This window comes from Manduca sexta, chromosome 20, assembly GCF_014839805.1.
Source record: "Manduca sexta isolate Smith_Timp_Sample1 chromosome 20, JHU_Msex_v1.0, whole genome shotgun sequence".
Taxonomy (NCBI): Eukaryota; Metazoa; Arthropoda; class Insecta; order Lepidoptera; family Sphingidae; genus Manduca; species Manduca sexta.
The window spans coordinates 6,229,544-6,256,797 of record NC_051134.1 but is presented as its reverse complement, the minus strand read 5'-3'; the positions used below and the strand labels follow the sequence as shown (position 1 = coordinate 6,256,797).

At 34.6% G+C, this 27,254-nt stretch overlaps 1 protein-coding gene across 4 annotated transcripts; it reads left to right on the top strand.

Moving 5' to 3' along the window:
* Positions 1 to 10,839: 10,839 nt before the first annotated feature.
* Positions 10,840 to 20,738, top strand: LOC115443530 (IQ and AAA domain-containing protein 1-like). 4 transcript variants are annotated; one of them, XM_030168969.2, is made up of 19 exons: positions 10,840 to 11,007; positions 11,160 to 11,326; positions 12,022 to 12,230; positions 12,452 to 12,623; positions 12,908 to 13,042; positions 13,362 to 13,470; positions 13,886 to 14,028; positions 15,594 to 15,753; positions 15,882 to 16,049; positions 16,259 to 16,407; positions 16,476 to 16,629; positions 16,713 to 16,816; positions 17,316 to 17,461; positions 17,766 to 17,923; positions 18,384 to 18,486; positions 18,838 to 18,961; positions 19,367 to 19,486; positions 20,223 to 20,295; positions 20,517 to 20,738. In XM_030168969.2, the coding sequence occupies exons 1-19, from the start codon at positions 10,924 to 10,926 to the stop codon at positions 20,709 to 20,711; spliced, it is 2,673 nt and encodes an 890-aa protein (XP_030024829.1). In that variant the 5' UTR covers positions 10,840 to 10,923; the 3' UTR covers positions 20,712 to 20,738. The 4 variants fall into 4 exon arrangements, with proteins under 4 accessions (XP_030024829.1, XP_030024828.1, XP_030024832.1 ...); XM_030168968.2 differs by having other exon boundaries at positions 12,449 to 12,623; XM_030168971.1 differs by lacking the exons at positions 10,840 to 11,007; positions 11,160 to 11,326 and having other exon boundaries at positions 12,139 to 12,230; positions 12,311 to 12,623.
* The last annotated feature ends 6,516 nt before the right edge of the window (positions 20,739 to 27,254 follow it).

The window sequence follows — 27,254 nt, the reverse complement described above, 5'->3', positions numbered from 1 at the left end:
CAATTTATCACTCGTACTATTCCTTTATAATAATGACAAAATCAATACGAGTAATGACAGAGTTGTGACAGCATAACGACCTCCGCAGACGTGACGCGTATAATTTGTGTCAATCGAAACAAGCGATGGTGTAACAACTAGACGGAAAGGTTCGGTGGAAATTTGAAGCGAAACGTACAAACTAGTAATTTACATTCTTTTAATGCTTAAAAGATTAGAAAGTCCTTGCAACAATATATTGCGCAACTTCTGGAAGTCGTACGCGAGACGCATCTGGATGCGTTTATTCTAACGTCGATATTTCAATAATTCCATACTCGCCGCAAGCCCTGCAAGCTTAAAATATTTTAGTAGTCAACTTGCCTTAATTGCTTACGCGGTAAAAGTCACTTGCGGAAGTCAACTTCTGCAAGTTTTATTGCTTATCGATACTTTGCTTTATAGCCACTGGTGTGCTTAGGATGTAGATTCAGGTTTTGTGTAGGATTTTCAGAACGTATAAAGAAGTAAAATTTTAATACCATTTAAAATGGATATATTTTATTCCGTTCCATAATGTCTCTTCCCTATGACTAGTACAAATGAACCCGTTATAGGAGAAAAATAAACACTATTTGCGCCTTTTTCTAAGTGAAAAACTAGCGTATTTTACTAATGTGAACAATATAATGTAGCTTAACAAAGTTACATTGAACTACATTTGCAAATGCATGCATACAAACACTATTCGAACGTTTTGAAATCGTATCGCGATCCATCTAAACGTGTATATAATAATATCAATACCTATGTCTCAATTAAACGTAATTTTTACCTTTGCACATAAAGAATTCTCTCTAACCACTATTCTGTGAATAGAGTAATAATAGTAGTATGCATTGGTATTATATTGTTAGAAACATTAAAAATGCTAGCTACCTATTAATTAAAGCTTTGTACGATGACGGTCTAGAATCTAGCAATTACTGTCGCATTGATGTCCTAGGGTTGATAACTGACCGGAAATTTAATCACTAAGTGTCTCTAGAAGGATTAAAAAGTAAAGAAGAGACAAAATCAATCATTTTTTTACTTCTGTTATGCTTTATATTACTGGTAACAAAAATAAAATATTTTGTGTTATTGTGAAAATCGAATATGATTTTTACCTTAGCCGAATAATGAGTAGGCTACAGTCTAAATACGACAGCTCTAAAATTAATAACGCTCTATGAAAATGTAAGTTATAAACCTGCGTTATATATTATAATTATACCTATTCACAATATGATTAAAATTATTACATAATATAATGGATGAATGGAAGAAATAGACAAAGGCTTTTACAGAGTGGTAGTATTAAAAATATTAAGGAAATATATAAAAATAATAAATGTTTACACTTGACGTTTCTCCCAAACTCATAAGGTTAATAATTATAATAGAATAGTTATGAACCAAGTTCCTACACAAAAACTAATAGCAATATTTTACAATAGCGTTGCTAATATTTTTTCTTTTTAAAAAGGTCCACTTTGCTGCAACTAAACAGACAGGCTCTAAAAGATAATTAGATTGTGTATACAATATAAAAATTAAATTAAAACATTATAATTATTAATCGTTAGCTATTTGTAGACTATGTATCGAAATGTACACCAATGAATAATTAATACAACATGTATTACGAAAAATACGATAAAATTGACATTCGCGTTTAATTCTAAAATACAGAGAGAGATCAACAATGAAAATGCCACACAGACACTCAATATTAAATCAGCTAAAATCACATTTACAAATAAAATAATATGTTATATCTAGGCGTTCAAATAAGTATAACTTTTGAAGCTTAACAATTCAAATGAAAAAACCTATTGGCTTCAATAAAATCTCAAAAGGTTAAACTCCAAAAAATACCCCAAACTTTCAACACCCTACGCTCAAAGCCCGCAAATCGCGACAGAAAAATCCGTCGCAAAAACGCAAAGTTAGACATTAACAAGCCAAGTCCATGTAAGTGTAATCCCGGTTTCAGCAGCGGTTGATGTATCGCCGCCCTGCCCGCCCCAGCCCGACCTAACCCCATATTTCACTCTGAAAAGTAACCCGGCCGAGTGTTTTATGACCTGATGAAATGGCCTGTCCCGTCGTCGAGGCCGCCTCCGTAAATCGGCCGGCTTTACGGCCCTCGCGTCACTATGCCGTATCAAATGGCATTTTTGTGAAGTGACTTCTTAAACGTCACGAGTTGATGTGCTTTTTGGTGCAGCGCCATCTGTCTAGTTTACGATAAACTTTTTTAAAAAATGAAGGTCATTATAATGATCTTTAACTGCTTACACGTACAAGATTAATGATGTAAATCCTTTTATGGTGCTTTTTGGGCTAAATTAACACATTTTTATTACTATAGGTTTTTTCCAGTATGCTGCCAGGTAAGACATTTCGAGTTGACCTTTAAAATATTTTTAAAATTTAAACCCACCCATCCTATTAAGCCAGTAAGAAACTAAGCGATAAAAGAGAGAAAAAAATACTGTAAAACTCTTTTCGCATTCAACGGGCGGCCCTGAATATTCATAAAGATAAAGTGAATTTATACGACCGTAAACACCGAGCTTCTGTGATAAAGAAAGTTATTTCGTTGATATATGCCGACGTCCGCCATTTTTATGTTTTTTTTTATGTTGTTAAAGCAAAATTGGGTTTCGTTTAAAAACTGCAAATGCAGTGATGTTGAGGCTGTACGGTGACGAGAAGTTTTTATAATATGTTATACTCTTACTGCGACAGTAAATTATTCTTCCTTCCTTTATTATATCTTCAAGCAGTCTGGACATCGCATAATTACAAATCGAAACTGTTTAAAAGTATTCGTTTTAACGATTTAGATACATCAAGTATATAGGAGGTACCATAATCTGGATCAGCTTATTGAAAAATAACAGTGTAAACTCTTAACACGGTCGAATTACTCAGTATGGTAATTTCAATTGTCTTAAACGCGATGTGGTGTTTTACGTGCTTCTTACGCTCTGGCAACATAGCGTGTAGCATAAGAAATACCAGCCCTGGTCTACTTACACCTACTTATATACCTACTCTATAGTCTAAACTACAGTATACACTCTCCAATTTAAACTCATTTATTAAAATTCAAATCCAAAATAACGAACCACTACAGACCCCACTTAAGATCCTCTTTAACTATTCAAGCGTACAAGGAAACGCCCGTATAAAACTGACATTTCCCCGTGGAAAAAATGTGTGCAAAGTAAATATTCAGTGGTAGGTGTCAAGTGGGGGAATGAATTTGTCAAGTTGTGATTCCGCGCCGCCCGCCCGGCAATACATCACCGCGCGGAGCTGTGACGCGGTACGGTGCACGAGGTATCAGGGACATTTATTTTTACTATTCTTATTGAAAATTTAAGGTGCAGGTTTAGTTATCTGGTTGGTTGAACTTTTTGTACAACTAAATAAATGGATGAGCAATTTGCTCGTAATATAACAAATGCCAATATTATTTGTAAATAGAAAGTATGAATTAAAGCGCTCCATGCCATTAACTTCTCTCTTCGGCCTGAAATATTGAATTTTTATTTAGTAATTACACTGGGTATAACATCTTGCACACTGCTACTTAATAACAAGAATAGTTACTACAGGATTACACAGATGATTTCTCGCATACTAGAGATCTAGGGTAAGAAGCGGCCCGTTCCTACAAAAAAAAATCCCTAAATCACTGTAGCTATCCATTAGTACGATGCCAGCGCTATCTAATTAAAAATCAAAAATATAAGATATTTATAAAAGTAGCCTTATACGTTAATCCAGGATATGGTCTATCTTTGAGCCACTTTTTATTGAAATCCGTCTGGCGGTTGCAGCGTATATTTCTAAAAAAATTATTCTATCCCTCACATATACATCCCGTGTTTTCGCTAAGTTGCCAATTATTTTTCTACAGCTCAATCTTGATTCACTGACAATAACTATATCTAAAGTCTAAAGTCGTTGAATTGTTTAAAATAAAAGAATATCAAAGGAATCCTTTGATCGTGAGCCGTGCAGTATCTGGAGGCGCGTCCGAGAGATTTATCGCGTGATGAACTGTTTCCTTCATAAAACACGCCGGCGGGGCTCGGCGGGGCCGGCAGGCACCTAACTCACTGCCGGCCTTCCGTGCATACCGTTATATTTGTACTTGTACAAAACGTAGACGAATGTACAAAGAAAAAAGGCACAAGAAATAAATTGTAGATGCTAAGTTTTTATTCGAATCATGAGAAAGGAAGTGTTTAGGCAAGGGAGTTGTGTGTTATTTCCATCTAAAATGACCATATAAAACGTATCAATGCAATAGAAAACTAGCTGTCATATTAATCTACAATTTTGCAGACCGATTGCACCTTGTAAGAGCTCTACCGTACGAGATATCCACCCAGGCGACTTAAAATGTAAAAACGACGTGAGTCAAGATCGTTTGACTGTGATAGGTCGAGAGTCTAACATGTGACTCACGCGTTATTCTCTCGACCAATCACAAACGTCATCATCAAACGCGACGTACCTTCGTGTCGTGTAAGGTATGCCACATAACAGTCTACTCTTCTTAATCGTATAGAAGATAAAACTAAACCCACTCGGGATAACTTTCCTAATAAAACATTGTAACAAAAAACAACAGTGAAATGTGCCGTGCGATTCCCATTTTTCCTCCTGGGATCACATAAATCCGCCAGAGGTCACGTAGGGTCAATGTACGGTGTCATCATTCAAGGAAATTACCTCGCAGACAAATTTATTTTTAGATTTCTATTATTAGACTCCACGTTTAGTCAATCTTAGTTATATTAAAAGCCTGTTGAATACTAATTCTATGTAGACAAGCTAATTTAGTAACTGATGGACTTCCATAAAAAAAAATAGGAAATTGCCCATATAACAGTTGTAATTTTTTTAAACATTTAAATAACGAGACGAGGAAATCGCATGCCTAATTCCAAGCGCCACCCATATCTCTCCCAAGTACCTATCATTCTGATATTTTAGACGAAGCTTAGAATTAATATTTACTTCCACATCAACAGAGAAGGAATTGCGAAGTTATATAAAAAGCACGCTGTACACAAGCTTGTCTATATCTCTTGGTTTATTTATGAACGGTGAAATTGCTGGAAACGCTATAAATCCTCTCCCCTTTCGGATTCCACATCCCATCTCCTTTATGGTCCTCCAAAGTTCTTCTGACAATGTGAATGTTATTGAGCAGTGATTATTGATCAACATTAGGTGACTAGCCTTACATCCAGACCTTGGTCCATAAGTAAGTTTTTCAGAACACTTCACACGTTTTAACTTAAAGAAATGGGTAAAAATATGCATTAAGAAACTGTTAGTCTGATGATCACACCCTGTTTTGTATGTGTAACACCATAGACTTAAATAAAGATACGACCTGTAAAGTCACATTGTTTGTTACAAAGCTTTGCATTACCTTTTGTAACGCGTCGGACAGAGCGCGGCTGCTTTTATAATTTATAGCTCTTTGTTTTACGCCATTGTTCACCGTATGAAGTTGCAACTTTAGAAAGCCTTGTCAACTGTTGTAATTAGTGTAAAGGTTAAATATTATTATTAGGTTATGGGTGATAGTAAGTAGTGGAATAAACTTCAGAGACGAAGAGCACTGATTGGAATTTGTACCTATTTTACAATGGCACAAAGATGTTTTTGCAGTTACAGTGAAGAAAAACATTGTGAGCTAGAAGTCTATTTGCAATGTTATATTTTATTATTATTTTACCTCCCATTAACAGTATTAAAATCTGGAACTAATGCATTATCGACTATCGAGCAAGTTTACCTAATAAATCACCGTTATAAGCTTTAAAAAAATGATTTATAAAATGCACAGCGCACTCATGCAGCCAAGCCAATACATCAACCAGTAAAAATTGCATTAGCGTTAAATCGTCGAGTAATCGCGCGGCAGAATCATATATTTCTTGATTAAGAGGTCGTAAAAATGTCCACTGGTGTTATATACGAGCGGCCGCACACTTGCGCGTGATGCGCCATGATGGATGCGCTTGTGATCATTCGCCGCCATATTGCGCACTTTGCCGCCATTTTGAGTGTTTTACCGCTAATTTAAAAGTCTTTAAATATTATCAAGATTTACAAATGATTTTTTATGAGATAAGCAAATATATGACGATAGTGAACTAAATACTAAAACTATAAACTGTTTTAATAATATAAATGATTCATTTAACGGCAAATCGGGCTAACGAAACACATCAATTTAAAATAAGAAAGCCAAAAGTCTTTGCCTCTTTTAATAAATAATAAAAGTCACAGTGATTCTCGCAGTTTAAATCCATTCTTACGTGTATTATAAATGCAAATATAATTCTCTATCTGTTTGTACACTTTAACGACTTAACTACTGAAAGTACGTCAGTATGTATAGTATGTATGCCGATGAAATTTGCTATGGAGACTGTTCGAGTCGGTGGGTCGGACAGAGCGGCGAATCAAAACTATATCTACACAGGTGGCACATTATGCTGTATAGGCTACTTCACAAATATGTACACATAAAAGAAGCAGTTCAGTAGGCCGGCATGATTGTGCCGAATGGCTTGAGATAGTTATCTGTTGCCATTCGATACTCTATCTGGACGGCATCGCCTTTATCATTAGGTGCACGGCAGTCACTTTGTGCCTGAAAAATAAGCAAAAACATAGACAGTATATTAACTCATAAGATATTTCTAAGACGTACATTATATTGTAATCGATACGTGTGTCTTTTCTTTACCTTTACAACCTGTCTATTAAGCTACAAACAGTAAACAAAATAACAATAGCTGTATACTCTGAAAGAAAACAAAAGGTTTTTTCTAATGTACGCCAACATGTCAACCGTTTGAAACTAATGCGATATTATAACATAAAACTCCGCCGAAGTAACGTTCACAGCAAATAAAACAGATAAGAAGCGCGTATAATTTACATTCTGGCCATAATAAAACATCTTTCACCGGAACAACCGGCTAAAATGAGCCATCCCAACGTGGAAAGTGCTACAATTTAGAGTTTTAACTACCCGCCGCAAAACGCTAGAGATAAGCGATCGTGTAGCTTCATTAATTTGAAGAGTTATTAGGTTGATATTTTGAAATGTTGATAGGGAAGGCCATGGTGTTGATGGGAATGTACCGGATACGTTTTACCCCGCGAACAATGTGCATAATATGGTGGAAAACCCACCGTACTGGGTGATTCTGACGAATCAAATTCCGGAATCAGACTGTATGATAGCGGAGTCAATGGTCATGACTATGTACCAGTGGCGAAGCGTGCTTACAACTCGATTCCTGCCGGCTTCCCTTTTAGGTTTAGTAACGTTTGTCTTAGTTTATGTTTTGTGTTAAATTGGTTCACTAAGAAATGTTTTTTGCCTCGGGTTACCTGTTGAAAAAATTCACTCTTCGCCACTGCAATGTACTACATACATGCAATAAGGCAAATTGACGGAATTTGTTATTCATCGAGCTACACAACTTCCCTTGTTTGTCAAGAGTGCATTTGAACAACACTGTACTAACCACTAAGTCATAATAATAAATTAGTTTCTTTTTGCAAAAAATAAGTAATAAATATTGAAATGGACGTAAAGAAAGTAATCCTGGACACGTTAGCCAATAGAGGATAGAAAATGTAGCCGAAAGGATACAAATAATCTTATCCATACAACATCAACAAAAAGAAACGTGAAGAGCATAGTCAGTCACACCCGCCGCAGTTTAGACTTCAGACCACACGTCTAGTAACAATAATTCACGTGGAGCGGACATTTTTATAGATATTTAGCGAAAACGTCGCCGCTGCAGGCCAATTTGCAACTTGTTTGCGAGCCCAATAAATCGACCGTGCCGCCACGCTAACATTGTTATTTGCACTGGGAATTATCGCGAATGATGGTTCGTAAACAAAATTACTGATGATTCAGGTCTTGGACAAAGAGGGATTCGGATCTTTGTGACCGAACAATGTATGAGCTCATATTATTTTGAGTTGCGTAAATATCTTAGAGTAAGCGGATGTAAGCGGCGATAGCCTAGTTGGTTGTGGAACGGACTGCCGAGACGAATGTCCGCAGGTTCAGATCCCAAGGGCACACACATTTAACTTTTCTAAAAAAAATATGTGTGTATTCTTTGTGAATTATCGCTCGCTTTAACGGTGAAGGAAAACATCGTGAGGAAACCTGGCATACCTGAGAAATTCTTTATAGGAATTTCGAGGGTGTGTGAAGTCTACCAATCCGCACTAGGCCAACGTGGTGGACTATGGCCTCACCCTCTCAGTACTAGAGGAGCCCGTGCCCAACAGTGGGACAGTATATTATAATACAGGGCTGATGATATCTTAGAATTGATTTAACTACACAATTTCAATAGAAAATTCGACGTATTCCAAAGGTTCATTTCACTACAACATAAGGTAATATGTTAATGCGTGAAAAATTTTAATACTCATTTCGCCCCCGGAGACTCTCGTAACTGACACTCTAATGGAACCTGCCAATATTCCCTCAAACATCCTCATGGCACAGCGGCTCTCAAAGTTCTCCAAGACATAACAAGTGCGATAAGAAGATACAAAGAACGGCAGAGAATTAATCAGTATCAAGTGCTAAACTATGTATTCACTATATTATCCATGTAACCTTAAAATATAATTTGAACTGTCCTGTCCTTATGATTGATCCGAAGACTAGACTAAATTTCGCAAGATATTAGAACATTACTCTGACGACGAGAATTAAACCTGCATGTCTTACTCAAATACCATGCCAGAGCCGGTATCAAATCAAATAATTCGTTATTATAAATGACTATCGATATAAACAATTTTTCCAACTACAAACAGAGATCTACGTTATTCTTGGGGGTCTCAAAAAGTTTGAAAACCAGTGCCTAGAGAACTCGATACATCTTCCGAACGACATCAGGGGTAAAAGAGAAATCTATTTTACAACGTGTGATGGCGACCGACGTATCCCCGTATCATCGACCCGTACAGAGCGACGTCAACACGGCAATAGGAATTGAGATGTCACGCAATATCTAATAACAAAGATGTTTTTGATATTAATAATATTGCTTAGGATTCGAAGTGACAATTCGACGAAGTATTTTAGCAATTCAATATTATACTGAATGGTGAGATGAACATGTAGAGCGAACTGCTCAGAAGCAATAATGATACTAAAATCTACAAATTTTAATTAAAGCTTACTAGGTATGTTTTGTGTATATGTTATAGTTTTCAAACACAATTTGTCTGGCCAAGATTTGGGTTTCCACAGATTCCTTAGGAAGCGAAAACTTTGAATTTAACAAAGCCATCCAACCTCACTACTCTTTCTACTACGCAACCTATTACGTTACTCCAAAAATCGGTCCATACAAATCCATCGCATTCACCTTTATGCTTTTCTTGTTCAGTATCACCATACTGTACTAGGTCATAAGATTGTTCCGCTATCGCTGCTTTCAAACTCGACTTTACAAAAATGAACTTACTCCCGCCGCCGTTCCTGCCGAGCCCGCAGCCTTAACCTGAATTTTTATAGTGGAGTTAAGAGCGTTGCTATCGCGTTCCGTCCCCGGGGCGCTAATAATGCGATACTCCCGAAAAATATGACGACATCGCCAGGACGCGCCGACACCCGGCTCCCGTAATGGGAATACACCTACTTACACGGCGTATTTGGGAAAACTGTACGCTTTTATTACGCTTTTTATGCTGTCAATGAAATTTTGTTTGAATTTGTTTAAGAGATATATCTGCTTTTATTTTGGTGTGGATGTAGAGATCAATATAAAATGGTATATGGTAAAACCTAAACTCTACTTGTCTAATTCTGAGTACGAGTTTTGGTATTGTTTTGAAAGGTAAGTATGTTTTCAAGTGGCCAATGATTTTAACAGGCATTTAAAAATATATTGAAAATGGTTTTATTAAAAACAATTACTACGAATTATCTCTGCAAACTTGTACTAAAATGAAAATAATATAATACAGTGAAATAATTAAAAATTCTCTGAAACACACGAAATCTGCAACGGAAAGGTAAAAACACATCAAAAAGTTTTAAAAACGTACAACGCTACCACAGACGGTGAGGAAGACTTTACTACTTCCTGCGACATGGCATTCAGCACAAACGGATACAGCGGCGGGTGCGTCCAAAAACACCACAATTACCCCTATAAAACCACCCTAAAGTCCATCACAACCCACTGAAATATCAACCTTATTCCTGAATTTTTAGGGTTCTAAGTTACACACTATAGGTTGATGGTTGAGCTGTTACGTGAAAAATAACGATAGCAATACGCGAACAGGGTGGTTGTCAAACGAGATCGCTTATTTCCTACATCGGGCATGATGTAAGATTTCCTATGTGAATGATAACACGTAATGGACGCCGTTTGCCCTTTCATTGGACTAAATGGGCGGTTAGTATCTCGCATTGAATGGCTTGTGCGTTTGTAGATAGCCTTATGACCATTCGAGGACGTGGAATGTGAATTATTAACTAGGATTGGGAGGCATCTTAGGAAATTGTATAATTCTATTCATTGCGGTAATGGTCTATAACAGCGTGGATTCACCGAGATTTACACTAAGTTGCTCAGGATAAGGTATGGCATCATACATTTCTTAACTACATTCTGTATTACCAAAACATTAACTTAATAAATATGCCGTGCAGTAGAGGTTAACTTAATCCACGATTTGAATAATATACTAAACGTTAAACATTTTAGAATGTCGTGACCAACTCGAATTCATTTGACATAACATAGTGGATATTGTTGATAATTTTATTATTCTTTATTTCCAAAATTTAATATGTCTAATGATTACTATTTTAAGAAATGGAGGAATGTTATACAACGTTTGGAAACCGTAGTGGCACTTGATGTCGAATATCAGGTACAACTAACCTATTAACTTTAAAATTAATTTGTGCAGTAATATATCCAGCAGAGTAATTGAGCAACCAAAAATAAACACATATCAAGGTTTTATTCCCGAAAGGTTAGATAGAGATGCAACCAGGGCAATTAATATAATATTTAATGTAGGAGACAAAGGCTCACGAAAATACTCTTTGTGAGGAAGTACATCATCTATCGGGAGTACTGGGTCAGTATATGGCTGTGTATAGCGATGCGGAGGATTGCTACAGACACAATCTACAGTTACAGAAGACCTCATACATGGTGGAAGTGATTAAAGCTGTAGTTTCCAGGTATAAGTTCCTTATTTGGGGTTAGAGTAATTCATACAATAGGGGACCGGCCTATGCTTGATTTTGTACATTATTCTATATGTAATGGCTTTTAATACGAAAAAGAAGCACTTTTGCGAAAACAGCATAAAAATTGGTTAAAAAATGAGCGAGTAATTCATATTTAAAATATTGTAATGTGCAGAAGTGGGCGCGATGTGGGGATATCGCTTCATCTTTTTCTTTCGCACGCGTCGTAATTCCCGATGACGTCACATGTGGATATTTTGTCCCTTTTCTGTTTCTTGTTAATTACCCCTTCCACCGAAATTCAAATATTTATAACTTGTTGATTTTTCACGGATTTTAATAATTTCTTCTGTGTTATAATTTATATTATTTAAATATTTGATAACTGTTAAGAATAACAATGAGTCCGGTACCCTATACACAGTTACGAGCAGGGCCACAGAGTAGATACAGAGTTTTGCTATTTTATCCCAAGGAATAGTGTAAACGAGACTTCATTTTTTAGAAAGCATTTATAATATTACGTAGTATGTATAAAACATGGCTCTACTCATATATGGCTCTACTACTATAAGTTTACTTAAACCGCAAATATTTATTGTTTCGTAATATCATGGTACGGGTATCTCCTACCCTTGAGAAAATACGTAGAGTACTAACTAATAATTTCTATAAATATTTTCAAGAATGTTGGAACTAAAACATGACTTGCAAAAGTTTGAAAACAGTAACTTGCAATTCTTCGGTACTGGCATCATACAAGCGAGGCTCACAACGTATGATATAGAAATGATGAATATATCAGCGAAGATAAAAAGACCAAAAGCAGTTCAAACGATGATTGAAGAAGCAATGATAAAAGCTAAAGAAATAATGGAAAGTAATTTACATGAAGGTAATTAAATCAAAGCTGTTTAAAAGTTTGGAGAGATTTCGAAATAAAGATATAAGTTATAAGGTGCTTTGTTATTGCAGAAATACTTTGTTATATTACAAAATACAAACAAATGCTAAAAATAAGAAAAAACAATAAGAATATTTAGAAATGGAGCATAAATTATCTCTCATAATTTCAATACATTTATAAACGAAAAAACAATATGTCGCTTTTAGCAGCCAAAGATGAACATGCAATAGAAGAGGTTCCTGTAAAAACAAGGAACTGGTGGGAAACTGATGAGATTGAAGAAGCAACAGAAGAGCCTGTGGAAATAGAAGAACAGCTCTCAGAAGAGACTTTACGGAAAAGAGAAATAATAGCAATGATACAGGCACATGAAAAGTCAAGGTTGGCAGTTATTGTTTTTTTTCACTGATTATACCTTATTGACTACATGAAACTTAAATGCAAATATGCTTATTCGCGTTGATCTCATATACTTCTAGATTCTAATATTACCCCGACAGAAATACGGTTTCCAATTACAAAAGATAGTAATATACAAGATCATTTCGCCTTCATCCCCGAAAGAGCAGGCAGAGGTGCAACAGTGCCACCTACTTTTCATTATGGGATCCTTTCCATGATAGAGAGCCTATCGCCATCATGCAACTACTTCGACTTATTTTTAGGCAAGTCCTAACACGCGTCAGACATCGAGAAGTCAAACGAGAATTATGGGAAAAGGAATTAAATGGGACCCTCCGACCACCAGCACCGATAGAGTTGAGAGAGAGGAGTGCAAAACTCATCCAGAAAGTTTTAAGGTACAACATATCATATAACATAAACTTCGACTGACCTTGCTTTCGAAGGACAAAGAGGCTCTTGGATCTAAACGTATTATCCATCTGGGATTCGAACCACGGCCCTCTAAACATAAGAAGTAATTAAGGTAATATCACATTACCACACGTAATGTATGTTCAGTGTTAACTCTAATGGAGGAATAGTTAGAGTTTAATTTTAAAGTACTTAGTTCTTATACATTAGAGAAGAGGTAACTTTAATAAGGCCACAATGGTCGTGAGAATAAACTATACTAATTAGTCCAAACAACTTTTATAATTTAGGAAATATTTACAGAGCTTATTTCGAGTTAAAAAGAAAAAAACTGGAAGATTGTAAGAGAGATGAATTATTGGGTTTGAGATTATGTGGGGGTCAAGATTTGTTATTAAAGCAGGATGAAGAGGTAAATTATATAAAACATTATCATATTGTGCATAACATATTTTAGGAAAACAATATCACTAAAGAAAAAAGTATATAGAATGTAAAAATATTTTTCTGAACCCAAGATATTGTCGCCTCGTTACTACGTGCTCCATAATTGGCTACAGACGTGGGTACATCTTGCGATTCTCTAAGTCTCATTAGCCTGTTTAGGGAGATATGGAATAATCACTTAAATCAGAAGTTGGAGGCTTCTGGATTTATCAGAAGGATATTGGAAAAGGCCTCTATCCATCCAAAGTATATTTTACCTTGCATGCAACTAAGTTAATGGTTTTTGTCGAAAATCGTTATTATCCTCGTATGCTCGATAAACTGTCTATTTTTTCGATTTAAATTAATAATAAAAATTAAAATATCTCTAATACTAACAGAACTATCGTACTGAACTATACAATCAATATTCTGAGGAATGGAAAATATCCCGAAATAATATGAAACAACAGTTTTTAAAACGAAGGAGTGAAGCCCTTAAAGAAGATTATCGTGACTACATACGTGCGTGGTTTCAACAGTGGTAAGGATTCATTTTCTGAATTGAATTAAATTAAGCCAAAAGATACAAAACTTCGTCAAAATTCAGTTCCACTAAGGTCAGGTGGGGCAAGTGCGCCGACGGGGTAAGTGCACCTACCCTAAAAAAATCGAGAACTATTGATGTTATACAATTACCGCAATCTTACATCTATCCTACTAACTGAAATACAGTTCCACTAAAAAACATACATGGCTATGTTCATTTTAATACGATTTATTCGCCATTTTATTTTAAGTGTCATTTAGACCTGTAAGCCGAGATGACCCCATGAAAGATAACATCAAATATTTCAAGATATTTAACATATTTCTGTAAACCAGTAAGGTGAATACATAGTTTAAACCTTTTATTTTAACTTCCTGCCGGAATTTTATTTATATATACTCAAATAAATGATTTTTTAGCAATGCGAAAAAATGTACCTAAAATTGTCGAGTAGGGCAAGTGCGCCACAGTTAATAGTCGTATGGCGCACTTGCCCCTGATCCATATATAACCAACCTTTTTTGAGAATAAGTTTTACTAATATGAATTATTATTATTAAAATGTTATACTTAACAGCAGAATTTTTTGTACTCAAGGTATTTTGTTTTGAGCCGACTTAAATAAAAGGGCGTATTAGTTAATTCGTTTTTACAAAAAAAAAATGAAATATCTTGGTCTAGAGCAACTTTACGTGAATAGGTTGCTGTTTGATCAGGCACGTTATCTGGATATAATGCAGCTAAAACATATCAAATGTCATAAGGCCAAATTCTAAGTAATTGAGTTATAACGCATTCAAAATTGTTAATTCCTAAATATTTGTATGTTTTTTTTAGTTTTTAGAAATAAACTGGATTTTATATTAGGGCTAACATTTTTATTCCAACATATCCGCACAAAAAACTCTAACATAGCAAAAAATTATATATCAATAAAAATTCTAAAATGTTTTCAAGCCCTGATTTACATATATATGGCGCACTTACCCCGAATTTGATTTAACAGCCATAGTTTGTTATAATATTGAGTGACTAAAATTTATCTAAGAGCAATGCGTGTAAAACTTATTTCTCTATGGACTAAAGTGAGTGTTTTCTTTATAATGTTTCATATTGGCGTTTTTTTTACACAGGCGCACTTACCCCATTTCCGGAGGCAAGTGCGCCTACTACCATTTTTTTTACTTTGAGCAAAATATTATTAATTTATGGTCCGATTTCCTTGAATGGCTATAGGTTGTTATCACAAAATACCAAATATTCTTAAATTAATAAAATTACATTCTTAAGTCAGCACAAAAAGAAATTATTTTGCATTGAATCCAGCTATGAAAATTTTATGGCGCACTTGCATGACTGACCTTATATGTAACAAAGTTTGCCATAATTCTAAATTTCTAGTACTATTTACTATTTGGGTTTTTATTAACTGATAATAATAATTAAGTCAGCTACATGATGGTAGGAGACCTCTGCCTGTAGTGAAAACATTGATAAAACTGCTAACCTCCGTCCTTCATGACACAATTTTTCAAATGTTCAAAATAATCTTTTATCAGGTTCAATCAAGTTCAATATATACATGGCATACCAAAACCTAATGAAGGTGGAATAGCCACTATACTACGAGAAGAAGTTCTTTCTCCAACCGAGTGGGTCGATGAACACAAAAAGTATTTGGAAGAGAAAATTACTAATAAAAATAAGACAGCCACACAGGTTTAATATAATTACGAAGTATTTATAATATCTTTTTATTTAAGCATCTCATAACTAACTTAAACTCAGGCATTTGCGTGTCACAATGATTAGAAATCCAATCATAGCACGCTAATTTTATCTTACAGAAAAAATATGAAAAATTAGAAGCTAAAAGAGAAAAAATGATGCAAAAGAAAGAAGAGTTAATGAAGAAGAAAATGGAAGCAGATTTTTTGAAGAAGCTAAAAAAGAATCCAAATCTACATCCAGGCTATGACTACCCGCCATCTAAAAAAACAGAACATGTGATAAAGGTAAACAAATTTACGTTTTTTTTTACAATAAATTCATATTTCCAAATAAGATAGTATGATGAGCATCGTATATCCTACGAAATATTTTAGTACCATAGTTCTTAGCTCATCAATTTAATGCGTTTAAAAGGGATGGAATAAAGATAGCTTCCAAGAGACGATTCATTATAATCCATAATAAATACATTGAGTAATGTAGAAAATTTCAGGCAATCGAACATTATAAAAAAGACTGGGATGCTTATGATAGCACTAATGCGGTTGAAATAAAAGTTAAATCTGTAAAGGAATTGGACATTGATCATGCTTGTATGGAAGCTAAATTAGAAATATTGAGCGTAGTCGATGAAGAAATGAGGTGATTATTATATTATTGTTTTAACAACATCAGAAAGTATGACAATAAAAGCTTATTAATTATTTCAGACGAGAATTGAAAATATTACGTAGAGCCTTAAAAACGGACTACGAAAACGAAGGTGAAAAAATGCCTGAAGACATAAAGAAATCCTCCAAAAGGAGAGAAAGAAAACGCAAAAGGAAGGCAATCGATAAAAAAATAATTGCTGAAAAAATTGAGGTACTACATGGCGTTCAGACTTTATATAGCATTATACAAAAATATACCTTAATATAGGTTTTACTTTTAATCATTTTTCCCAGGACTTAGCTATTCGTGGTTTTGTAAAAGAATATCCTCTAATTAAATTCGAAGATTTTATGGGAGACCCTAATTTTGTCGGAGAAGATTTAAGATGCCAGTATAAGTAAGCAACTGCTTGGACTTTCACTTACACATTATAATGCCTTGACATCTAAACGCAATTAACATCGGAAATATTGAAGGCCCACTTTAACAAATCAATCTCATATTTGAATAGGATCTTAAGTAGTATATTGAACTATGTATTTAATAAACGAAACTTAAGTTGTCGCTTAAGAGTTTGTTCTCAGTTGAATCGTTTTAAAAAACAAAATTCAGCTGTCAAAAACCGTCATATGCTGTAACTTATCATATCATTTGAGATATTGATATCTATTTATTAAATAGTGACATAAGATGCTGACTGTAATTAGAAAACATCTCAACTGATATCGCATTTCGGACCGAAACTGAATTCTATTATCACGGCCCTACAACTTTATTACCCTAGAGATAGTTAGTTTCGCCCCCGTCTTAAAATATCCTTGCGCAATAAATAGTTAATTGCTTTGCCTTAACACCAATGACGGCAATTACAACCTCTTGTACTGACTCCGTTTCAGACAAGCTTTTCCGCATCACGGCGATATAAGGCGTATTTGGTGGGACAGATGTCGGGAGATGGCACACGGCTTCCATAAAATTTTGTTGGTTGGCCCTAAAGGCAGTGGAAAGACCAGGCTCGTCCATGTGATGGCTTCTGTCAACGGTATTTGTTTTTCATGTCAATTTTCTTATTATTCCATTTCCAATTTTACTTTAGCAAGAAAGAGTAGAGTTAATTGTAAATTGTAATTAGCCAATATTTTGTATTGCAATTAAATGACCAGACAAGCATGCCGCCTTATGGTAAATGACCGACTCATAAAAATAACAAAACTATACGTAACCTGTGTAGTGTGTACAGAATTTTGCATTACAGAGTACTGCGTGGCACTCCAATGCGCTTGTAGAAATAGTCCATAGGATCTCCACACAGTGGTTTCGATTAATAAGAAATGCGTCCATTTCAGATGCAGTATTGTTTGTGATAGATCCTGAGAACCTTCCAGCTGAGTTTCTAACGGCAGTGTATCTTCAACAATTGGTGAACTCTATAGCAACTTGCGCTAAGGCGGTGCAGCCTTCAGTTATTTACATCAAGCATGTTCAAAGACTGTTTTATGCTAAGGTAAAATCTTCTAGATGAGTTTTTATTTTTTGAGAGATAACCTCTCTATTTTAAAAAGAACTCGCCTCGTTGGTGAAAAGCAACTTGAAGGCAATTTACTAGAAACATTCCTAGGATAAGAAAAAAATCTGGAATTGTTAAAATCCTCTCACCACTTTTAAATTTTATTCTTTGAGCAATAGCAGACGCACGAATCTAAAATTGTAATCCTCAATTAGACACAGCAATTTTCTTCTCTTATGATTCTAAGGAGGACATAAAAATTGGCAGATTTGCACACCATAACAAGGAAATTCTTATTGCGTTAACAGCCGAGAGTCCCTTCTAGAATCTTGCCTCTTCTAATTGTGAGTTTAGTATTAATAGGCCTTAGAAATCTGTTGCCATCCAATAATACACTTGCTCGTCTTCTCCTCTTCGCCCCATTGTCACTGCTTTTACAAATCTATACATCATGCAGGTGCCAGCGGAAGAACAAGACATGGATTTGGATCTCCTGAAGAGATATTTTACGAAGATACTGTTTAAGAAGATTAATAAAACGGATAAAGTTACTATTATAGGTATCAAATGTCGATAATTATGACTCCTGATGTTTACCTGATAAAATGAATAGTATCTTATGGATTAGTGTCATTTCATTTTTATAAAATTTTGATTGCAGATTCTTGGTCTTGACAAACTTACCTATTGAACTATGAAATTATAAACTCAAATATCAGGCTTATAAACATTTGTGCGAGGTTTTCAATATAATAATTTGTGTGATTAGAAATAGCTCACCGCGTAATGTAGCCTAAAGAAATTAGGCAAATCGAATCTCCACGAATTCTACTATCAGCCGCTGTAGATAAAGGCGTCAGCTTAGCATATTATAATTGCATGTATCAATAAATACCTCTTTCAATTAACAGGCAGTTGTATAGATCCCTGGACGACAAAATCAAAGAATATGTTCAAACAATTCCAGTCAGTTGTTCTTTTGCCACACACATCTTATTCTGTGGTGTTAAAATTGCTTCAAAATTGGGTTATCAGGTATAGCTACTTACTAGCAAAAATTATTTTCTTATCTCTTATACCACCTACTTCGTCTATTTTACCCAAACACAGGGTTTAAGCGTTTTGATAGTTTTGAATTTTGTTCCGCAATATCTGTAGCTGACTTTACCTAATACCAGTAAAACTAGTGGAAAACATGTAGATGTAAATCGCGAGGAGTAACGTTTCTCGTGGGTTAACATTACATTTTGACCTGACTATACCTACTTCCCGTCAAATATAGTAAAATCAATTTATTTTATCCACCATGCCAGAGTCCAGGATAAAACTCTAGCAGAGGTCAAATAAGATTAGTGGTAACTAATCGCTGTCTGGTTAGTTACGATACAAATATTATACCTAATAGGTAAGTAGCAGTTACTGTCAGTTTTTTTGTTTCAGTAATTCCGTAATACCAAAAGATTTAAATATAAACAGCCTAGCCTACATGCTTCAAGGCTACAATTTCGGCTATTTAAAGGATGCTTTAAATAACTTTTTAACAGCTGAACGAATTGTAAGGTAACTTGTTTTTTCTTTATTCAGAATTTTCAATACGACAATAACAATAAAATAAAAAGCGAAAGAAAAAAAGAGTGGTGATAGCCTACTTGGGTGTGGAACGGACTGCCGAGACGAATGTCCGTAGGTTCGATTCCCAAGGGCACACACCTCTAAATTTTTCTAAAATTATGTGCTTTAACGGTGAAGGAAAGCATCGTGAGGAAATCTCCTGCAACCTGAGATGTTCTCTATAGGAATTTTGAGGGTTTGTGAAGTCTAAGGCCTAATCTCTCTCAGTAGTAGAGGACGCGCGCAGCAGTTTAACAGTGTATAATACAGAGCTGATATCTATTGTAATAACAATAAAAACAATATATAATTAACTTTACGCAACACACACTATTCATTCTTAAATCAAAACACGTCCTATAATAACTATAATGATTCGTAAACATAATCTAAAAACATTACATTTGAGTAGAATTTAAACCGCTATTTTTGCGGCGACGCGGGTCCTTTGGCGCAGTTGCCACGGATAATATTATAGTTATTATGCGAGAGTAAAAGAGGCAAAGGACAAAGAAATTCAGAAATGAAGTCTTGTTGTATACGTGATGGTAAATAATTAATTATGCCCCCACACGTTTTTTTTAACGATACTAATAGTGTGATAATAGTATAGAATAAGATTTCTATTTTTATTATTTAATTTTAGAACAGAGACAATTCATCTTATAACTTATTCTTTTTTCAGAATAGCCGCCTACGGATTATATCCTCAAGAAATATACGATTATATTATTCAAGATGATAATCAAAGTGTCGCTGTGAGTTAATACTAAACAATAATAATAAATTATTAAAAATTTACTGTAGTAACTGACACTAAAAATCCGATTCCATTACTATTTAACTAAGTATAGAAAATTAGAAACCTACTCTTTTTGAGAAACAAAGGCCATATTTTTAAAATCTGAATTGAAGGTAGCTATGTAAGTATATCGTAAAATTAGTTATCAATTGTACTTACGTAAAGCTATCATTATAGGAGTACGAAAAGTACCTTAAATGGTACACGGAAAAAACGACATGGGGTATAAGAGAGAAGAAACATTTGGAAGAACAGAAAGAATTCCAAGATTTAGTAAAGAAATTCGCAGAAAAGGACAAAAAGAAGAAACCAAAAGTCATTTCTAGTGTTTCCACACCAAACAGTGTCTCTAGTGTAAACAATAGCAAATGATAAATTATAATTATTATGAAAACGATACATTGGGTTTTTATTTCATTCCTTAATAAATAATAAGTAAGTACTTAAACTAAATTTTCCAATAAAATTAATAAATTGTGTAACGTAATCAGTTCATAAACATTGTAACAAATATTAATGTAATAGATAAATTGTCGTTAATCGTAATCATTGCATTACGTCGTTTTACACATCCCTCAGCTAAAAACGAATTACCTTGTTCACATTTTTTCAATTAAAAAGTAGCAACGCGATCATGTGCAAAAAGCACGAAGTCCATTTAATTTGAGTTTGCACCACACAGCAATGCTCAATATATATTTTTAATAAACACGATTTTTATACTGTAACCTGAAGATAAGCCGTTGAAATGGCGTTCGAGCAAATAAAACCGGATGGAGTGTCGATTTCACGTTAAGAGGGCTCAGGGTGAGGCAGGGACGGATCTGGGGAATATTTGTGGACTTGCAGACCGCCTGGCACAAAATAATAGTTATGGAGATAGTCTAATATCTTCGAATTGAATGTCGGTTTCTAGCTACTATTTCCAGATTGAGCACTCAAAATTTGTATAAAGTGTGAAATTTTCAGTTTAATATTGTCCGATTAATGTTCTTTTGCTCCATATTATGGTAAATAAACATTTGCTTATTGAAGACATCCAACATTTGCTGCCGGAATGTGTTCGGAACAAAGATGAACGCGACTCGCTGTTGAACGAATTCAAATTAAATAGTCTGGACGTAGGTCGGATTCAAAGTATTTTATCTAAGCCAATATCAGAGATAGCTAGAAAATTTTGTAATTTATTAACAATTGTCCAGCAGTGAGTCGACTCATTTATTAATACTTATGTAAACTAAGTCTAAGATATAACTATGTATTTACACTGTAATAAGTTACGATGGGGTTGTCATGTCTGCCAAAGATAAAAACCCCGAATTTAAAACTAAGATTAAAAAAAAAATACATTTGTTTTTACACGTTTACGTTATATTTAATATAGATATAAAATAACTTTTGGGATATTATAAGAGTCCCTACCACATCTAGATATGTTTCCCAATAAACATTGGAGAGTACGGCCCATGGTGGGGGCTAGGGAGGTATCCAGATGCTTATCAAAGTGGCTCTGAATGCTAACGCGTGTTTACCGGACCGCTGATGTGGCAACTTTTATTTCTTTATTGCACAAAAATGCTAACTTTCAGGGGGGTGGTAGGATGCCCACATTTACTGACATTGCTTGTATTTTAATACGACAATTACAGCGCCAGTACCTTACGCATTTTTAAAAAACATTAACATGTCGGCAGACATCTTGAGACTACTTGATTTCCTAGTGAAAGTTCCTACACTATTTTGTTTGCGTTATAAGCTTAAAAAAACAAAATATAGCAGTCTAACACACTCGCTGAAATTAGAATGATCTCTATTACCGCCTCTCCTCTCTTCTAAAGTGCATAAAAAAGGGAAAATCAGAAAGAATTCCTGACCAAATAATAACGAAATTTTATTAACGAATAGTCAATTAACCTTTGATTAATTGACTATTCGTAGATCTACTTCCATTTTTCTAGCTATTACATTCTCACGATGAAACTGCTGTTCAGACTTTAATGTAATCTATGTATATAAAAATGAATCCGTATTTCCCTTGGTCACGCCATCACGCGTGAACGGCTGGACCGATTTCACGATTATTTTTTTTGTTGTATTTGTTAATGTCAGGAGAAGGTTCTTATGAAAGAAAAAATTCAAAAAGTTGCGCGGAATATTAGAAAATTTATGAAAACTGAATGAAAATAATAATTTTCCCATACCTGTCAGTTGTTTGAAATAACTGTCAGCGCTTGACAGAATTTGCGCTGCAAATTCATAGTTAAGACAGGATAACGTCTGTAGGGTCAGCTAGTTTTGTATAAAAATACCCTAGACTCGGATACAAAACAATAAGAGGTACTATTTTAATAAGCGGTATCGTATGTTAATAATACATATTATAAAAAGTCTCTCAAAATCTGGTACGTTTCTATTAAAAACCAGTTTCCTTGGTCACCCTACTAAGTCCACCCTTTTAATATTCTGGAGCTGTGTGTATTTGGAATTAATTTTACAACCGTTTAAACATTTTCTGTGGCGAAATTGCGGGCGGCCCGTTTTCATTACTGTTTGACTAACGTTGCCAGTTATTTTTTATAAATGAACTTATTTTTTCGAGCTTTGCAACTGCAGCTCTTTGAGGCAAAGTAAATAAAATTAATTGCGAATTTTATTAAAGTTCATAATATGTATTTCACATTGCTATTCCGTCATAGCTTCATAAGGGATAATAAAATCAAACACAGCATACCCAATATTCGCAACAGATTAACAACCGTAATTCACGATCCCAATCTTAATCGTAGATTCGATCCCGAGGATAAAAAAAAACATAAATCATTTGTAAGTATATCAAATGGCCATATAGGATCGAAAAGACAATTGGATCGTTTATTGAAAATGGGGGTAAGTATTTAAGCAAATGCTTCAGATCGATCGATCGTGTTATATACCAATTTAGTCCATTGAAAAGTTACATTTGAGGTTGCGTTTTTTAGAGGACGCAATTTTATTTTTTTGAAGTGTAGGGGGGGTCAGTCTAAAGCTAAAACCAAGTTTGTGGGGTCGCCACCCTTGTCCCACGGCCGCTATCTTGAAAATAGGGGTTGAAATGGTTTTTACGATGTATCTCTTAAACTATTTATCTCACAAAATAAATGTATGAACATTTTTTGTTGCAAATTAAATTCTCTACAACTTTGGTCTAGTAACTTTTGTCGTAGAACTATAAATAAAAAAGTTATAAGCGAAAATGTCAAGAAATTCAATGTTAAGCAATGTCCATTGCAACGTCATCAGAACGTGTGTTTATAAGGTTCATAATACTTTTTTCGTACTCTCATTAATACCCAAATACCCAAGGGACCATTAGGGAACAAAAGAACATCTGCCTGCTATTATTATTATTATTTCTAACCTCTCTTATTGTAAGAATAGCTGATAATATTGTATTGAAGTTGTCGAAGTAAGTTTTTATTAGCATTTTGACTTTTAAAAGTCTTTTAAAAGTCAAAATGCTAATAAAAAAAAGTAGTTTTCACTAAAGTTAAAATCGTGTCTAAAATCATTCGAAATCGTCTTCACAATTAAAAACAGAATAAAATACATCCGCACGTACAGAAATATGTAGCACAACTAAAAGATATAAGTTGAACGACAACTTCAACACAATATTATCAGCTATTCTTACAATAAGAGAGGTTAGAAATAATAATAATGATAGCAGGCAGATGTTCTTTTGTTCCCTAATGGTCCCTTGGGTATTTGGGTATTAATGAGAGTACAAAAAAAAGTATTATGAACCTTATAAACACACGTTCTGATGACGTTGCAATGGACATTGCTTAACATTGAATTTCTAAACATTTTCGCTTATAACTTGTTTATTTATAGTTCTACGACAAAAGTTACTAGACCAAAGTTGTAGAGAATTTAATTTGCAACAAAAAATGTTCATACATTCATTTTGTGAGATAAATAGTTTAAGAGATACATCGTAAAAACCATTTCAACTCCTATTTTCAAGATGGCGGCCGTGGGACAAGGGTGGCGACCCCACAAACTTGGTTTTAGCTTTAGACTGACCCCCCCTACACTTCAAAAAAATAAAATTGCGTCCTCTAAAAAACGCAAGGTAAGGCCTAAAAAATGTAACATTTCAATGGACTAATTACCAATCAAAGTAAAATTCGATCGCGGCGCTCTAACATAAGGTTATTTTGAATTTTATTTGTCTAATTTCGGGATAGATCGGCAGATGTCGTTTAAAATTGTTCATGTCTGATTATAAGTAGTACACTAAAACGCAAGTGTTGTGTTATAGGTATTGGATTTCCATAGTATGTATTATGCTCTTTAGCATTGTGTTATGGAGTTATAATAGGCTTTTCGCACTGAAATCTCCCAAGGATCTAGATACAATGCCTTTCAACAATTGTTACCGCTAATAGAAAACAAAAAAAAACCTAACGATAAAGCTATACATTAGGATATGTCACTCCCATAAGTTACGATTTTCCATATGTATTATAATTCTCTTTGGTTACGATTGTAAAGGGGCATCTTGTCTATGGTTCCTAACCCGTGTCCATGGAATTAAATATTGCTCACCTCAGTGCCCGTGCCCATACGTATCAGATATCAAATGACACACAAATATCTTTATTTACTTTATTGCATCGGCTTCTTAGTTTACTCTCGGCACGGTCGACCGTTGTAACCTATGATTTTTTTTACTGCCTCGTTGGCGTACTTGTAATTATACACGATACGAGTACAACTACCGCGCTGAAGTCCTGGGTTCGAATTCTGGGTCGGGCCAAAATTGTTGAGGTTTGCATAGACAAATACAAAGCCTTTTTATATAATGTAATGTAAACTGGCCGCGTAATAGTATGTACCTTTTTGAATTATTGTATTTGGAATAAAATAACAATGTACTGTTACTAAGCAATGTGTGCTAGTCTAATACCAGCCTAGCGCAACAAGGAACAAAAAATCTTTTGTATGGACTTGACATGGCATTTAATGGCGGATACTACTATCTCTCTCTCTCAGTACAGTTTCTCTTTCTATTCCTCACCGCTATTATTATTGTTTGTTTATTTCCTGACGTTTTGGAATACATTTGTGTTTATTGATTTATGTTTGTATTATTTGTTATTCAAACAAGTAAAAATATACCAAAAGTGTTTTTGTTGGTGTAAGTGAATACATTTTAAAGACATGCCACCAAAAAAACGTTTCATTACGTGTGAAATTTGTGGAGATCGAGCCAGTCGAATAAATCACAAAAGCAGAATGTATATGGCGAAATTTCCATTGGATGAGGTCAGGTAAGCATTAATTAGATGTTTTTAGTCATCGCGCAAATAAAGTAGCTTAGAAATAATAAAAATTCTCATTTTCTAATTACCATTATGTTACTAGTGATGTTGTTATGATTATCGATATCGATACCTGTTTAAATTTATTAATCAATTTGCCCTCCGTAGTTTCACCCATTTAGGTCCAGATTCTGTGGGAACATAGTGATAAAAGTAGTAATTCTAACTATCTACATACCAAGTTTAATCGCAATCATTTTTAGATTTTTTGCGGGTACAAATAATAAACATACAATTGCATGCACACGCTTTATAATATTAGTAAGACGATGACTGATCATCAGGACAAAAAATACTAAAATCGTGTATGTGTCGGTGTGTGTGTGTGTGTGTGTGTGTGTGTGTGTGTGTGTGTCTGGTGTGTGTGTGTACTTAAAAATGCGTTGAGCAATCAATGTGCCTGGTCACTGTTTATGATTTTAGGCTTAAATATAATTTAATAAGCAATTTATTTACAATTAAAAAATATTTCCAGATGCCGAAAGTGAGTTCAGATTGTGGGAAAAGAAGATTTGATATATGTTCCCATAGAAAAGCTGCATACTTTGAAATATGTGTGTGGTTCTCACTTTAATAACAAAGATTTTAATAAAAGAACAATCGCCTTAGGAAGTCAGCCATACCATCGAAAAATTTGAAAGCTGATCCACTTCCTGATGAAATGTTGTTTGAATTTCCGTGCCATGTTTTTATAAACAATTATTGCACAAATGATAATATCTTTCAAGAGAAGTGCGACAAAGAAGTGTCACCATCCTTTGACTTTATAATTAAATATTCTCATTGTACCTTGACCTATCATAAGTGCAACTATATTCGCCTACATGGTGAATAAAGGATTTTATTTTAAAATACAATTATTATTCAACATGTGAAAGCTTTTCATTTTATTTCGAGTCCTCATTTTAGTCCAGCCTAGTAATTATAGTGCTAAAATGTTCACTGTATATTGTGAGTTGGATTGATAATATGGACTCGAAAATACATTATATGAATTTTATCAAAGTAGCATTAGCGTCGATTGCCACCCAGTAGAATTTATCGATATCGATAAAAAGTGCTCACTACTATGTATTTTGTTCAGTTGGTAGTATTGTTATTTGACGTTCCTGACGTATTCTTCCGTGATATTGGTATTGATACGCCATGTAAATTCGATTTTATTTCTTTGTATTAAGTCCTGTCTCTTAAAACGTAGTGATTATATTCTCTTTGGTCTAATACGGTTGTCTAACGTGTTAACTCTATTAAAAATATAAGTTCCTATTCGACGGAAAACCTTGTTTATTTTCCACACTTACTCTGCAAGGGTGACTCGAAGCCCAAGAAAAATAAGTCACTGGGTTGTTTTTTCTATATTAAAACATTACTCGGTCGTAGTTCGTGGGCAGGAAGTTGTCGCTGTGATACCCCGTGCTTAGGAAAGCACGTAAAGTCGTTGGTCCTGCGCCTGATCACTCTCCGGTCATGTCGGACTGCCGTCTCACGGGACTATGAGAACACAGGAACCAGGATCGATGAAATCTTATAAATATTGTCTTTTGTTCAA

What these genes read in the sequence shown, in the direction of transcription:
- LOC115443530 (XM_030168968.2), top strand. Translation starts at nt 10,924, where the DNA reads ATGTCTAATGATTACTATTTTAAGAAATGGAGGAATGTTATACAACGT. An exon ending in GGATAAAGTTACTATTATAG is followed by an intron (nt 18,487 to 18,837) that starts GTATCAAATGTC and finishes TTCAATTAACAG; the next exon opens with GCAGTTGTATAGATCCCTGG. An exon ending in ATGATAATCAAAGTGTCGCT is followed by an intron (nt 20,296 to 20,516) that starts GTGAGTTAATAC and finishes CTATCATTATAG; the next exon opens with GAGTACGAAAAGTACCTTAA.